Raw genomic sequence first — 15663 nt, 5'->3', positions numbered from 1 at the left:
ATTTGTACTGTTTTCCATGCATATGTTCTTTGTTTCTGTGCGAACCAACGAGATGATGTAACCTCCATGTTCTCTGTTTTATCTGTTATTATGTGATTTTATGCCTGTAAAGGCATTTTACTATTTATCTTTTGCCTTTTGTACTGCTATCATTATTCTTTTCAATAAAAGATTCTTTGTTTGACTGTTAAAATAAAATGTTAATGATACCGTACGGTGAACAGCGTGAATGTAAAAATAAAGAAAAAGTCCAAAATAGATGCTTTTACATTTTATTCCCAAAAAAATGTATAAAAAATTGAAGTTCTACATAAACAAATATGGTATCAATCAAAAATACAGATCACGGCCCTCAAAAAATTAGCCCTCATACCACGCCTTAAAAGGAAAAATGAAAAAGTTATAGGTCTTCAAAATAGGGGGATTTTATACGTATTAATTTGATTAAAAAGTTTGCGATTTTTTTTTTAAGCGCAACAGTAATAGAAACGTGTGTTATCATGGGTATCATTTTAATCGTATTGACCCAAAGAAATTGCGTTGACCCAAAATTAGCAAAATTGCGTCTTTCTTTTTAATTTCACCACACAAATAGTATTTTTTTGGTTGCGCCATACATTTTATGGTAAAGTGAGTGATGGCATTACACCGGACAACTGGTCGCGTAAAAAACAAGCCCTCATACTAGTCTGTGGATGAAAATATAAAAGAGTTATGATTTTTTTGAAGGCGAGGAGAAAAAAACGAAAACGTACAAACCCCCCGCTCTGCCCACCCCTGGATGTCGGGCAGAACGGGGGGAGAAGATGGCGGCCTGTACCTGCAAAGAAAATGCTGTGGGGACCGCTGATCATCAGTGACATCAGCGGAGATCAGCGTCGCAGGTAGGGAGGCGACGGCGTGGAGCATCAAGGAAGGTGGCAGTAAAGCGATCTTTACTGCTGCATTCCTAGTGGTTGCCAAACTGCAACTCCCAGCATGCCCAGACAGCCAAAGTCTGTCTGGGCATGCTGGGAGTTGTAGTTTTGCAACATCTGGAGGGTCACAGTTTGGAGACCACTATTACAGTGGTGCCCAAACGGTAGCCCTCCAGATGTTGCAAAACTACAACTCTCAGCATGCCTAGACTGCCCAGGCATGCTGGGAATTGTAGTTCTGTAACATCTGTCCCTTCAGGTTTTGCAATTTTCATGAAAATTTTGAAAATTGCTGCTATTCTTTGAAGCCCTCAAATTTTTTCAAAAAGTTAAAATATGTCCATTTTATGATGCCAACATAAAGTAGACATATTGTATTTGTGAATCAATATAAAATTTATTTGGAATATCCATTTTCCTTACAAGCAGAGAGTTTCAAAGTTCTCACCAAGAAAGGATGCAAGTAACAACGAAAATTTACCACTAAAATAAAGTAAAATACGGTATGTCACGAAAAAACTATCTCAGAATCTGAATAATCGGTAAAAGCATCTTAGAGTTATTAATGGCCAGAGGAAGCAAATAGTCTGTGCGAAACGGAGCTTGGTCGCCATCCAGTGTCCCCCCACTACCCTCTCTTCCCCACTACATGTTTGGGAGTATTTTTTAATAAAGAAGAAATTCTGCAAGCTACTAGTGGTGAGTCGCCGATCTTTTCTCTTCATCTTCATTCAAGTGCTTATTAATGCTTAAAGTGACAGTGGTCAGAATTGCAAAAAATTGCTCCGTCCTTAAAGGGGTATTCCAGGCAAAACCTTTTTTATATATATATCAACTGGATCCGGAAAGTTAAACAGATTTGTAAATTACTTCTATTAAAAAATCTTAATCCTTCCAATAGTTATTAGCTTCTGAAGTTTTCTGTCTAACTGCTCAATGATGATGTCACGTCCCGGGAGCTGTGCATGATAGGAGAATATCCCCATAGGAACTGCACAGCTCACGGGACGTGAGTCATCAGAGAGCAGTTAGATAGAAAACAACAACTCAACTTCAGAAGCTAATAACTATTGGAAGGATTAAGATTTTTTAATAGAAGTAACTTACAAATCTGTTTACCTTTCCGGAGCCAGTTGATATATAAAAAAAAGTTTTGGCCTGGAATACCCCTTTAAGGTGAAAATGAGCTGCGTCCTTAAGGAGTTAATATACCTTGCCCATTGGTATAATAGTATAGCCCCCACCAGATTTGTGGCCTTGGGACTCCACCTACCACAAACCAACTCTGTCTTACATGCACATGGTCCCCTGACTTTACACAATTTTTTTAATAAAGAGCTAAAAATGGCATTTAAAAAAAAAATAAAATTGAAATTATATATATATATATATATATACTAGCGTTGCCCGGTTTTTCCTTCCTAATCCTTGTTGTGGAGGAAAATCAACAGAGGAAGCTTTTGACTTAATATCCCATCCTCATATACTTTTGTCATATCCCAACCCCATATCTCCAGCTCCTATCCCGTCCTCCTATGTTGACCTCCTATCCCGTCCTCCTATCTCGACCTCCTATCCCGACCTCCTATGCCGAACTCCTATCCCGACCTCCTATGCTACGCCCAGTTTAGAAGAGGTTTGCTATGGGGATTTGCTTCTAAACTGGGCGGTTCCCGAGACACGTGTCATCAGAGAGCACTTAGACAGAAAAGAACAACCTTAACTTCAGAAGCTCATAAGTACTGAAAGGATTAAGATTTTTTAATAAAAAGTAATTTACAAATCTCAATAGAAAAAGAAAATGGTTTCCCCCACCTCAAGGTTAGTGATTATATTATTACAAAGATAATGCAATAAGACGGTGCTTCAATTATTCTATTATTTTATTAAAATTTATCATATGAATTTAAATTCCACTCTCACAGGGCCCTTGTGGGAGAAGAAATATATTAAAATACAAATAAAAATACAAAACAATAAAAACAATATGTCACTCAATTGCTATATTATTTGCAAAATTAGATTCATGGACACCAAAATATCTATTAGATGTAACTGTCCTTTAGATTGTAGCAATAATTGCTATAATGTTGATATATTGTCTCTGGACAGATTTTTCAATATAACTGTAAGCTATAACAAGTGATGCAATAAATGATGATCTATTACCAGTTCTTTGTGGTCGGCAATTGCTCGCTGAGCTGCAGATATGCTTGCAGGAATGTGTGCTGGCATGCACAAATGGCGGCTGGTCCTGACGGCGCAGGACCCGGGTAATACCGCCCAATGAATCGAGGAGATGGATGCAGAGCCTCATGGTGGCTGGTCCTGACGGCGCAGGACCCGGATTATGCCACCCAATGGGATCGAGGAAGTGAATGCAGAGCCTCGTGTTTTCATGGGAGCTGAGACTTAGATGCAGGTAAGTCCTGGGGATGGATTGCTCATTCAGAGCTGTGGGTATTATCCAGAGTATAGCTGTCCAGAATCTTGACAGTAAAGTTCTTTAGGCAATGAGTGGCATAAACAACATCAATAAAAAACTAGACGCGTTTCAGGGTGCTTAGTAATCTCTGACCCTTTCTTCAGTAGTCATGAAACACCCTGAAACGTGTCTAGTTTTTTTATTGATGTTATTTATGCCACTCATTGCCTAAAGAACTTTACTGTCAAGATTCTGGACAGCTATAAACAAGTCAAAATGAGGTTCAGTAATGTGTGTGGCATCCACGTGCCCGTATGACCTCCCTACAAAGCCTGGGCATGCTCCTGAGGAGGTGGTGGATGGTCTCCTGAGGGTTGTCCTCCCAGACCTAGACTAAAGCATCCGCCAACTCCTGGACAGTCTGTGGTGCAACGTGGCATTGGTGGATGGAGCAAGACATGATGTTCCAGATGTGCTCAATCGGTTTCAAGTCTGGGGAACGGGCGGGCCAGTCCATAGCATCAATGCCTTCCTCTTGCAGGAACTGTTGACACACTCCAGCCACATGAGGTCTAGCATTGTCTTGCATTAGGAGGAACCCAGGGCCAACCGCACTAGCATATGGTCTCACAAAAAGTCTGGGGATCTCATCTCGGTACCTAATGGCAGTCAGGCTACCTCTGGCAAGCACATGGAGGGCTGTGAGGCCCCCCAAAGAAATGCCACCCCACACCATTACTGACCCACCGCTAAACCGGTCATGCTGGAGGATGTTGCAGGCAGCATAACGTTCTCCAGACTCTGCTTTCATCTGTGAATTTGGCAAATGCCAAATATCCTGCACGGTGTTGGGCTGTAAGCACAACCCCCACCTGTGGACATCGGGCCCTCATACAACCCTCATGGAGCCTTTTTCTGACCGTTTAAGTAGACACATGCTCATTTGTGGCCTGCAGGGCTCTGGCAGTGCTCCTCCTTGCACAAAGGCAGAGGTAGTGGTCCTGCTGCTGGGTTGTTGCCCTCTTACGGCCTCCTCCATGTCTCCTGATGTACTGGCCTGTCTCCTGGTAGTGCCTCCAAGCTCTGGACACTAAGCTGAAAGACACAGCAAACATTTTTGTCACAGCTCGCATTGATGTGCCATCCTGGATGAGCTGCACTACCTGAGCCACATGTGTGGGCTGTAGACTCCGTCTCATGCTACCATTAGAGTGAAAGCACCGCCAGCATTCGAAAGTGACCAAAACATCAGCCAGGAAGCATAGGAACAGAGAAGTGGTCTGTGGTCACCACCCGCAGAACCACTCCTTTATTGGGGTTGCTAAATGAATTTCCACCTGTTGTCTGTTCCATTTGCACAACAGTTCTTAGATTTCTTAACTGGAGCCTGAGCTGCTTGCAGGACACACTACCTGTGAAGGTGTTGTGATGAGCTGATTTGCATATTTTTGTACCCAGGAGCCCGCAGAGTGCTATATGGCCTACTTAAATCTCCGTTACACCAGAAGTGGTGTCCTCTCCCTGAGGAAAGTACTGACCCCGTTCACAACAGCATGTGAAATTGATTGTCAATCAGTGTTGCTTCCTTAGTGGACAGTGTGATTTCACAGAAGTGTGACTGACTTGGAGTTACATTGTGTTGTTTAAGTGTTCCCTTTATTTTTTTGAGCAGTGTACAAATGGATGTAAGGGAGCACAGCACCTGCCCACAATTTAGGGCATTGTAAAACTTATATGGCCACTTTAAATCCCGGTTCTTTAGTATTTAAAAAATGACCTGCTGGGTGCACATGGGTGTTCTCAAACTCCCTGTGCAAGGTAATGTCCGACCAGCATATTCCTATCAACATCTCATCCACTTCACATGAGAGGAGTTGTTAATAGGAAGATGCTGGCTGGATGTCACCATGCACAGGGAGCTTGGGAACGCCCCAGTGCACCAAGAAGGTAATTTTCACGAACCAAAGAATCAGAATTGTGGCAGAACGGAGGCAGGGAACAGGGATTGGTAAGTATCACTGTCCCCCACACTACAAGCCTGTATAATAGGTAAGTGTGGGTGATACGGATGACAGATTCCCTAATAGATTTTGGAATGAAGTGCCTCACATGCTCCAACACATTGTGGGATATAAATTCCCATGGACTTCCAGCTTTGTGTTACTATTGCTGGAACTCCAAGAGTATCTTATCAAGGATAGGAAAATTATTGTCCATACAATCTCTTCAACGAAGACTAAAATTGCACAATATTGGAAGTTAAGCACATTACCCACCATAGCTGAAATCATGTTGGCGGTCAAACTTAATTGCGCTATGGAGCAGGATGATTACAAAATCTTGTAACTTTCAAGTCTAGACTGACTAAATGGTTAATATTTAGAGGCCTTCAATGTGAATAATATAATTAGGAGTATATGGGAGATGCACACACTAGACTATGATAATTTGTATCTAGGCATTAACACATGGGAAGGACCAAACCAACCTCACTTTATCAGAAACGTATCAGATGAGATATTTAGTAAATTACAAGGTAATATCTTGCTATCTTTTTTCTTCATTCCCTCTTATGTGATTTGCAATTGGATTGCACTACTTGGTATTAGTTGCGCTCTGTATATGGCAAAGTTTATACTTGTGATCAATTCTGTATAATGTATTATAAAGAAGCCATGTTTCTAATATTATACTTGAAAAACAATATCAAATATAAGTATAAAAAAAAAAGAAATCATTACAACATATTATGCATAACTATACTTAAGGGTGATTCTTTTAATACCTTTAGCTTATTGTAAAAAGCCTTACTTTGTGTAGATGTTTCTTTGATTTACAGTTGATGCCTCCAATAAACACCATGTTAGGCATTACAGGTCTTGGAAACTCAAAGACAAAATCATATCGCAAGAGCCAGATAGAAGTTCTGCTGAAAAGCTGCACAAGGGTGACTTCTTTCTTCAGGAAATCTGAAGCCATTTCAAGCCATGGCAAATATGATAGTCCACAATAGTAAGGCTCCAGCATCATGACCAATACGTTCTTCACACGCTGGGCAAATGTCATCTTGTCTGAGTACTGATTAAAAACTCTAGGTACATATGAAAAAGGATTTGGACACTGTGCACTAGAATAGTCAAGGGCACAGGGCAGTCCTCTTAAGAAATTCACATTGGGCACATCAAGGTATTCAGCTAGTATCATGCCACACATTGAAAATGGATCAGTGAGAAGAGCATCAAACTTTTCATCCTTGACATTCTGAATTAATTCTGTGTTAGGTAGTAAGCTTTTACACATTGTGACATACACCTTTATTACTATCTGCATATTATTAAACAGTGTAACCGGTGGGATATAGGATAGATTAAAGTGATCACGTCCAAACTTTTCAAAGACAGATACTAAGTGTTGTTTGCTGTATGGGATGGGGTAAGTCTTCGTAGTATATAGATCAGATTCACCAATGTTTAAGCTGCTTTCAGGTGTTAAAACCACAACTTTGTGTCCATTTTGTGCCAGTCTCTCTACCACAGGACGCATGCTGAGCCAGTGACTTCCATCTGCAGGAACAACAAGCAGCTTACCCCCAATAGCTTGTCTAAAGATGCATAACATGATCACCACAGCTACAGACCTAGATAACAAGGATAGCATCATCGCTGCAGATAGGGCTCCGATACGTGGATTAGATTTGGGCCAACTTACCTTGATTCACTGCCTTATCTAGTGGTTTAGCTTGGAAATGTGTCAAAAAAAGTTGCTGGTTAACTTTTTATGTGCTTTCCTGTTCCAGGTTTAAAAGAAATCATTAATCTGTACTATAAAGAGTATAAAATGGTTGTACTACATAATCTTATAGAAATGTGCCATAGAGAAAAACTATTTACTAAAGTCTGATCTCCCCAAAACAGAAGTGCTGGCTCTTTCTGCTGGTAAAAGCTTCTTGGTCACAATCAATGAACATTTATAGAGCTGCAATTATGGTGATAGTGTGGGCAAAGTAGCTGTGTCTGCATCATTACTAGTGAATGCCAGATTTAACCCCTTCCTGCTATAGGACCTAAGCATACGTCCCAGCACCCGACACGTTTGCGTGCTGGGACGTATAAATACGTCGGCAGGACCCAGCTGTCAATCACATCTGCCGGGGCCGCAATACGATTGCGGGTTGCCGATGTTTGCTATGGCAGGATGTCTGCCTGCTACGGAAGCCTGTGAGATCCAGCCACAGGCTGTAGTGTGTGCAGCTCATCTGGTCATTCATACTGTGCTGCAGTACAAATGTATTGCAGCATAGTATAACCTGTAAAAAGTGAAAAATAAAGTAATAAAAGGTTGTTCAATACATGTATGAAGTGTAAAAAAACTAATAAAAAATGCCCCTTTCCCAATAAAACCCTGTATTGTCATCAAAAAAGATCAAAAACACAAATCATATGCATAATCGGTATTGCCACATCCGTAATGATGTGTACTATAAAACTATAATTTAATGTATCCCGCACGGTGAACGCCGTAAATAAAATAAAACAACAGAAATTCACAAAATGCACCAATTTTGGTGCAAATAGAGGAATAAAAAACATCAAGAAGGTAGCACATATCGCAAAAATTATACCAATAAAAAGTACAGCTCATCACGCAAAAAATAAGCCCTCACTAAATGGCGTAGGACGAAAAATAAAAAAGTTATGGCTGTTGGAAAATTAATGGCCGATTTTTGGCATCTCCTCTGAGCTTGCCCTCAAAAGTTCTGCGACTTCTTGCTACTCTTGCACAACCTTCCCCTCCAATGGACCCTCTAATATGCTTGTTTGGGGTATTGAATGAAGAAGTGTGGACGCATCATGTTCGCACATTTCTCAGAAAAACCCTGTTTTTGGCCAGAAAGATGATTGCCCTCAAATGGATGGACCCACGACCGCCTACGTTGTCTCAGTGGCGCGTACTTCTTAATGCAGTTATTCCCTTTTCTCACTTGGTATACAAAAAATAGGAAATGTCCAGGTAAATTCCTTTCTGTGTGGGGAACCTGGTGCTCCTCTCCTCTCACACTTACTCTATGACCACTCCTCGTGTCCCCTAATTGTGACATTTAAGATACTCTATCATTTCTGTTTTTACTCCCCTTTCATTGTTTGCCCCCTTTCTCATCAGTGTCTGTCCGTCTTGTGAGTCCTCTCTTCCCGTGTATCTACTGTTATCGGTGGTATATGTTACGATTCTAGAAACTACTGATGCTAATAGGTGGTTAATTGCACTGTACTGTTTTGTTTTACGTTATTTAACTTGTTTGTTAACTAGACACTGAGTAGGCCAGTGATTCCCAACCGTGGTGCCGCAGGATTTTGCTGTGATTTTTTTTTTTTTATAGATTTTTTTTTAAATATCCCGCCCCGGCCTGCGTGCTTATGACTGGCGGCGCAGGGGGGAAGGGAATCCTGCGTGCGCACTGCGCACACAGCGGCCCCCTCCCCCTTCTACCTTGCGACGCAGTGAGCCGAAAATGGGTCCCTGGGTGGAACGATCTTCACCTGCGCCGGACTCCCGTGCCTGCCGTGGACCTGCAAGCTGCGCGGACCGGCTTGCTTAAGGTACTGTACCCTTTTCACCCCTCTGTTACCCCTTCTCAACCCTGTCCAACCCCCCCCCCCTTGTCACCCATGTCCACTCCCCCCGTCACCCATGTCCACCCCCCCGTCACCCAGTCCGCCCCCCTCCCCTGTCACCCAGTCTGCCCCCCTTGTCGCCCATGTCCACCCACCATCACCCATGTCCACCCCCCCCATGTCACCCATATCCACCCCCACCTTCACCCATGTCCACCACCCCTGTCCACCCCCCCTGGCACCCCTGTCCACCCTCCTGTCACCCATGTTCACACCCCTGTCCACCCTCCTTTCACCCATGTTCACCCTCCTGTCATCCCTGTTACTCCCGTGCACCCTCCTGTCATCCCTGTTACTCCCGTGCACCCTCCTGTCACCCATGTTCACCACCCCCCGTCATCCATATCCACCCCCCTGTCCACCCTCCTGTCACCCCTGTTCACACCCATGTTCATCCTCCTGTCACCCCTGTTCACACCCATGTTCACCCTCCTGTCATCCCTTTCACTCCCGTCCACCCCCCTGTCACCCATGTTCACCCCCTCCTGTCACCCATGTTCATCCCCTCCTGTCATCCCTTTCACTCCCGTCCACCCTGCTTTCACCCATGTCCACCCCCCCTGTCATCCCTTTCACTCCCGTCCACCCCCTCCTGTCACATGTTCACCCCTCCTGTCATCCCTTCCACTCCCGTTCACCCATCACCCATGTTCACCCCCTGTCACCCATGTCCACTCCTCTACACCCCTGTCACCCATGTACGCTCCTCTACACCCCTCTGTCCACTCCTCTACACCCGTCACCCATGTACACTCCTCTACATCCCTCTGTCCACTCCTCTACACCCCTCTGTCCACTCCTCTACACCCCTGTCACCCATGTACGCTCCTCTACACCCCTCTGTCCACTCCTCTACACCCCTGTCACCCATGTACGCTCCTCTACACCCCTCTGTCCACTCCTCTACACCCCTGTCACCCATGTACGCTCCTCTACATCCCTCTGTACACTCATCTACACCCCTGTCACCCATGTACACTCCTCTACACCCCTCTGTCCACTCCTCTACACCTCTCTGTCCTGTCCACTCCTTCACACCCCTGTCACCCATGTACACTCCTCTACACCCCTCTGGTCACTCCTCTACACCCCTGTCACCCATGTCCACTCCTCTACACCCCTCACCCATGTCTGCTTTTCAACACCCCTGTCACCCATGTACACTCCTCTGCACCCCTCTGTCCGCTCCTCTACACCTCTCTGTTCACTCCTCTACGCCCCTGTCACCCATGTCCACTCCTCTACACCTCTCTGTCCACTCCTCTACACCCGTCACCCATGTACGCTCCTCTACACCCGTCACCCATGTACGCTCCTCAACACCCCTGTCATCCATGTACACTCCTCTACACCCCTCTATCCACTCCTCTACACCACTGTCACCCATGTCTGCTTCTCTACACCCCTGTCACCCATGTACGCTCCTCTACACCCCTCTGTCCACTCCTCTACACCCCTGTCATCCATGTACACTCCTCTACACCCCTCTATCCACTCCTCTACACCACTGTCAACCATGTCTGCTTCTCTACACCCCTGTCACCCATGTACGCTCCTCTACACCCCTCTGTCCGCTCCTCTACACCCGTCACCCATGTACGCTCCTCTACACCCCTCTGTCCACTCCTCTACACCCCTGTCACCTCTGTGCACTCCTCTACACCGCTGTCAGCCATGTACGCTCCTCTACACCCCTCTGTCCGCTCCTCAACACCCCTGTCATCCATGTGAACTCCTCTACACCCCTCTACACCCCTGTTACCCATGTCTGCTTTTCTACACCCCTGTCACCCATGTACGCTCCTGTACACCCCTCTGTACACTCCTCTACACCCCTCTGTACACTCCTCTACACCCCTGTCACCCATGTACGCTCCTCTGCACCCCTCTGTCCGCTCCTCTGTACCCCTCTGTCTGCTCCTCTGCACCCCTCTGTCTACTTCTCTACACCCATCACCCATGTACACTCCTCTACACCCGTCACCCATGTCCACTCCTCTACACCCCTTTGTCAACCATGTACGCTCCTCTACACCCCTCTGTCCACTCCTCTACACCCGTCACCCATGTATGCTCCTCTACACTCCTCTACACCCGTCACCCATGTACGCTCCTCTACATCCCTCTGTCCGCTCCTCTACACCCCTGTCACCCATGTACGCTCCTCTACACCCCTCTGTCCGCTCCTCTACACCCCTGTCACCTCTGTCCACTCCTCTACACCTCTGTCACCCATGTACGCTCCTCTACACCCCTCTGTACGCTCCTCTACACCCCTTTGTCACCCATGTCCACCCCTCTACATCCCTCTGTCACCCATGTACACTCTTCTACACCCCTCTGTCACCCATGTAAAAAAAAAGTTTGCGCCTAATAGATTTGTTTTGCAGGTTTAACGGTGAAGAATTGTGTGTGGAAGAAATCGTGATGATGGCCCGGACCAGATGGAGAAGAGAAGGCAACATTGCAAATTAGAGAAGACATCATTGGTGAGTTGCTGTATAAAGCAGCACTTTAAACTACATACCCACTGATAAATAGATATAATGCATTGCATTTTTTACCATTTTCCCTTTTTTTTTTGTTCGTCAACCTCGGTAGCGGTGCCCCGCGGAACTTTTTTTCGAGGTGTGCCCCGACCCGAAAAAGGTTGGGAAACACTGGAGTAGGCCCTTGTGGCCAGAGGTATATGAACCTGTCTTCATGCTGTATCATTACGTATGCCACTGTGTGCCTTGGCACTTTTTTGTACTGTACTTGTTCTCATGCTCTTAGTGAGGCCACTATGTCAAGTGTTGTTTACTTTTCAATAAAACGAATAAAAAAAAAAAACATAGAAAGCTATATAAAATTGGTATCTCCATAATTGTACTGACCCACAGAATAAACATAACATCACTTTTACCGCACAGTGTACACCATAAAATAATGATAAAAAGAAAAAACACCAGAAATTTTCCAGTTTTTTCACAATATTTTGGAGTTTTTCACAAAAAATGCTGCATGTGTCAACAAAAATGCACCACTTATATAACGTATAATGGCTCTGATTAAAGGGGTATTCCAGGAAAAAACTTTTTACATATATATCAACTGGCTCCAGAAAGTTAAACAGATTTGTAAATTACTTCTATTAAAAAATCTTAATCCGTTCAGTACTTATGAGCTTCTGAAGTTAAGGTTGTTCTTTTCTGTCTAAGTGCTCTGTGATGACACCTGTCTCGGGAAATGCCCAGTTTAGAAGAGGTTTGCTATGGGGATTTGCTTCTAAACTGGGCATTTCCCGAGACAGGTGTCATCAGAGAGGACTTAGACAGAAAAGAACAACCTTAACGTCAGAAGCTCATAAGTACTGAAAGGATTAAGATTTTTTAATAGAAGTCATTTACAAATCTGTTTAACTTTCTGGAGCCAGTTGATATATATAAAAAAAAGTTTTTTTCCTGGATAACCCCTTTAACTAAGAGTGGAGTGTAGGTTTCTTTGTGGGTTTAAATTCCCTACAATTTATTTTCCACGGTATTAACTAAGGTTTCCCTACATTTTCCACTTTCCCTAAACTTTGCTTTTTTTACACATGCTCTGATCTGTCTGGTTTTCCTCAGCTGAAATCCACCACATTTTCTGTGGAAACCTTAGTAAATATGTTCGGTTTTTGTGAGAATGTCAGGAACGCCCCATTTTTGTGACCACGCACCCTTATTCTGACGACCACGCCTTTTTTGGGTTTTCTTAGTAAAAATGGAGAGTTAGTCAGTTTTTTCAATTCTGGCTCAAATTCTGGTGCAGACAAAATTTCTAAATTTATTAACAGTTATTAACATTTAACTCCTTAACGACCAAGGACGTATATTTACGTCCCGGCATGTATCTGAAGCCGGGACCCGTGGCTAATAGCGCGCGGTAGCGATCGCGGTGCTGCGCGCTATTAACCCTTTAGACTTTGAAAGCCGAGTCTAAAACAAAAGTAAACGCTTCCCGGCTGCTCAGTGGGGCTGATCGGGACCACCGCAGTGAAAATGTGGTGTCCCGATCAGCTAGGACGCGAGAGGAGGTCCTCTTACCTTCCTCCGGGGCATGTCTTCGGCAAATGATTGCTCCAAGCCTGAGATGCAGGCTTGAGCAATTGACTGCCAATAACACTGATCAATGCAAAGCTATGGCTTTGCAGTGAACAGTGTAAAAGATCAGTGTGTGCAGTGTTATAGCCCCCTATGGGAGCTATAACACTGCAAAAAAAAAGTTTAAAATTGTTTTTTTATAAATGTCATTTAACCCTTTCCCTAATAAAAGTCCAAATCACCCCCCTTTTTCCATAAAAAAACCATGTAAATAAAAATAAATATAAACATGTAATATCGCCGTGTGCGTAAATGTCCGAACTATAAAAATATATCATTAATTAAACCGCACGGTCAATGGTGTACACACAAAAAAACATTTCAAAGTTCAAAATACTGCATTTTTGGTCACTTTTTTATATCATGAAAAAAAATGAATAAAAAACGATCAATAAGTCCGATCAATACAAAGATGGTACTGCTAAAAACTTGAAAAAAATGAGCCCTCATACCACCCTATACGCTGAAAAATAAAAAAGTTATAGGGGTCAGAAGATGACAATTTTAAACGTATACATTTTCCTGCATGTAGTTATGTTTTTTTCCAGAAGTACGACAAAATCAAACCTACATAAGTAGGGTATCATTTTAATTGTATGGACCTACAGAATAAAAAGAGAAGGTGTCATTTGCACCGAAAAATGTACTGTGTAAAAACGGAAGCCCCCAAAATTTACAAAATGGCGTTTTTTTTTTCAATTTTGTCTCAATTATTTTTTTTCCATTTTGCCGTAGATTTTTGGGTAAAATGAATGATGTCACTACAAAGTAGAATTGGTGGCGCAAAAAATAAGCAATCATATGGATTTTTAGGTGCAAAATTGAAAGAGTTATGATTTTTTAAAGGTAAGGAGGAAAAAACGAAAATGCAAAAAAAAAAAACGGAAAAATCCTGGGTCCTTAAGGGGTTAAGAAAGGAACATTAGCTCTCATTAGACATGTTTTGTATGCCACATATTTTGAATGCCTTTCATATATGCCAAACATATCAATAGAGCCCTATGGGCTCCATATAAGCCAAAAAAGTGTATATTTGCTGCACTGTAATGGATATGTCACTTGCTTGGGTGGATATCCATTCATAATAGTATTACTTATATACATATGTTGAAGGCTGCAAAAGTGCCATGTAACACTATTGTTCAAATGTGAATATGTCACCTCTACATGTCAAGGTTTGCCTAATTTTCGTCCCGATAATGGTGATTATGACTCATAAATAAAATCATTACAACATATTATGCATAAATATTCTTAATTCTCCCAATACCTTTAGCTTATTGTAAAAAGCCTTACTTTGTGTAGATGTTTCTTTGATTTACAGTTGATGCCTCCAATAAACACCATGTTAGGCATTACAGGTCTTGGAAACTCAAAGACAAAATCATATCGCAAGAGCCAGATAGAAGTTCTGCTGAAAAGCTGCACAAGGGTGACTTCTTTCTTCAGGAAATTTGAAGCCATTTTCTGCCATGGCAAGAATGAAAGTCCACAATAGTAAGGCTCCAGCATCATGACCAATACGTTCTTCACACGCTGGGCAAATGTCATCTTGTCTGAGTACTGAGTTAAAACTCTAGGCACATATGAAAAAGGATTTGGACACTGTGCACTAGAATAGTCAAGGGCACAGGGCAGTCCTCTTAAGAAATTCACATTGGGCACATCAAGGTATTCAGCTAGTATCATGCCACACATTGAAAATGGATCAGTGAGAAGAGCATCAAACTTTTCATCCTTGACATTCTGAATTAATTCGGTGTTAGATAATAAGATTTCACAAGATTTGAGAACAATTTTCAATATTTCCCGCATACTATTAAACTTAGTAACCGCTGGGATATAAGATGGATTAAAGTGATCACGTCCAAACTTTTCTAAGACAGATACTAAGTGTTGTTTGCTGTATGGGATGGGGAAAGTCTTCGTAGTATATAGATCAGATTCACCAATGTTTAAGCTGCTTTCACCTGTCAAAACCACAACTTTGTGCCCATTCTGTGCCAGTCTCTCTACCACAGGACGCATGCTGAGCCAGTGACTTCCATCTGTAGGAATAACAAGCAGCTTACCCCCAATAGCTTGTCTAAAGATGCATAACATGATCACCACAGCTACAGACCTAGATAACAAGGATAGCATCATCGCTGCAGATAGGGCTCCGATATGTGGATTAGATTTGAGCCAAATGACCTTGATGCACTGCTTTATCTAGTGGTTTAGCTTGGAAATTTGTTAATGAAGTTGCTGGTTAACTTTTTATGTTCCTCCTTCTCTGAGATTAAAATTATCATTAATTTGTGCTATGAAGAGTATAAAATGATTGTACTACATAATCTTATAGAAATGTGCCATAGAGAAAAGCTATTTACAAAAGTCTAGTCTCCCCAAAACAGAATTCCTAGCTCTTTCTTCTGGTAAAAGTGTCTTGGTCACTTTCAATGTACATTTATAGAGCTGTAGTTATGCAATTACCACATCACATGGTGACAGTGTGGGCATAAGAGCTGTGCCTGCATCATTACTAG

The 15663-nt window shown here is 42.9% G+C and overlaps 2 protein-coding genes across 3 annotated transcripts in view; both read right to left on the bottom strand.

Moving 5' to 3' along the window:
- Positions 1–15663, bottom strand: part of LOC130283926 (UDP-glucuronosyltransferase 1A5-like) — a 168448-nt gene that overhangs the window by 67057 nt on the left and 85728 nt on the right. The window lies entirely within an intron of this gene.
- Positions 6870–15308, bottom strand: LOC130283846 (UDP-glucuronosyltransferase 1-6-like). The gene is made up of 2 exons (XM_056533443.1): positions 14432–15308; positions 6870–6905 (listed from the first exon to the last, which is right to left on the bottom strand). The coding sequence occupies exons 1-2, from the start codon at positions 15278–15280 to the stop codon at positions 6870–6872; spliced, it is 885 nt and encodes a 294-aa protein (XP_056389418.1). The 5' UTR covers positions 15281–15308.

This window comes from Hyla sarda, chromosome 8 (genome assembly GCF_029499605.1).
Source record: "Hyla sarda isolate aHylSar1 chromosome 8, aHylSar1.hap1, whole genome shotgun sequence".
NCBI classification, from domain to species: domain Eukaryota; kingdom Metazoa; phylum Chordata; class Amphibia; order Anura; family Hylidae; genus Hyla; species Hyla sarda.
The sequence above is the reverse complement of the archived record's forward strand: the minus strand, read 5'-3'. Positions and strand labels throughout refer to the sequence as shown.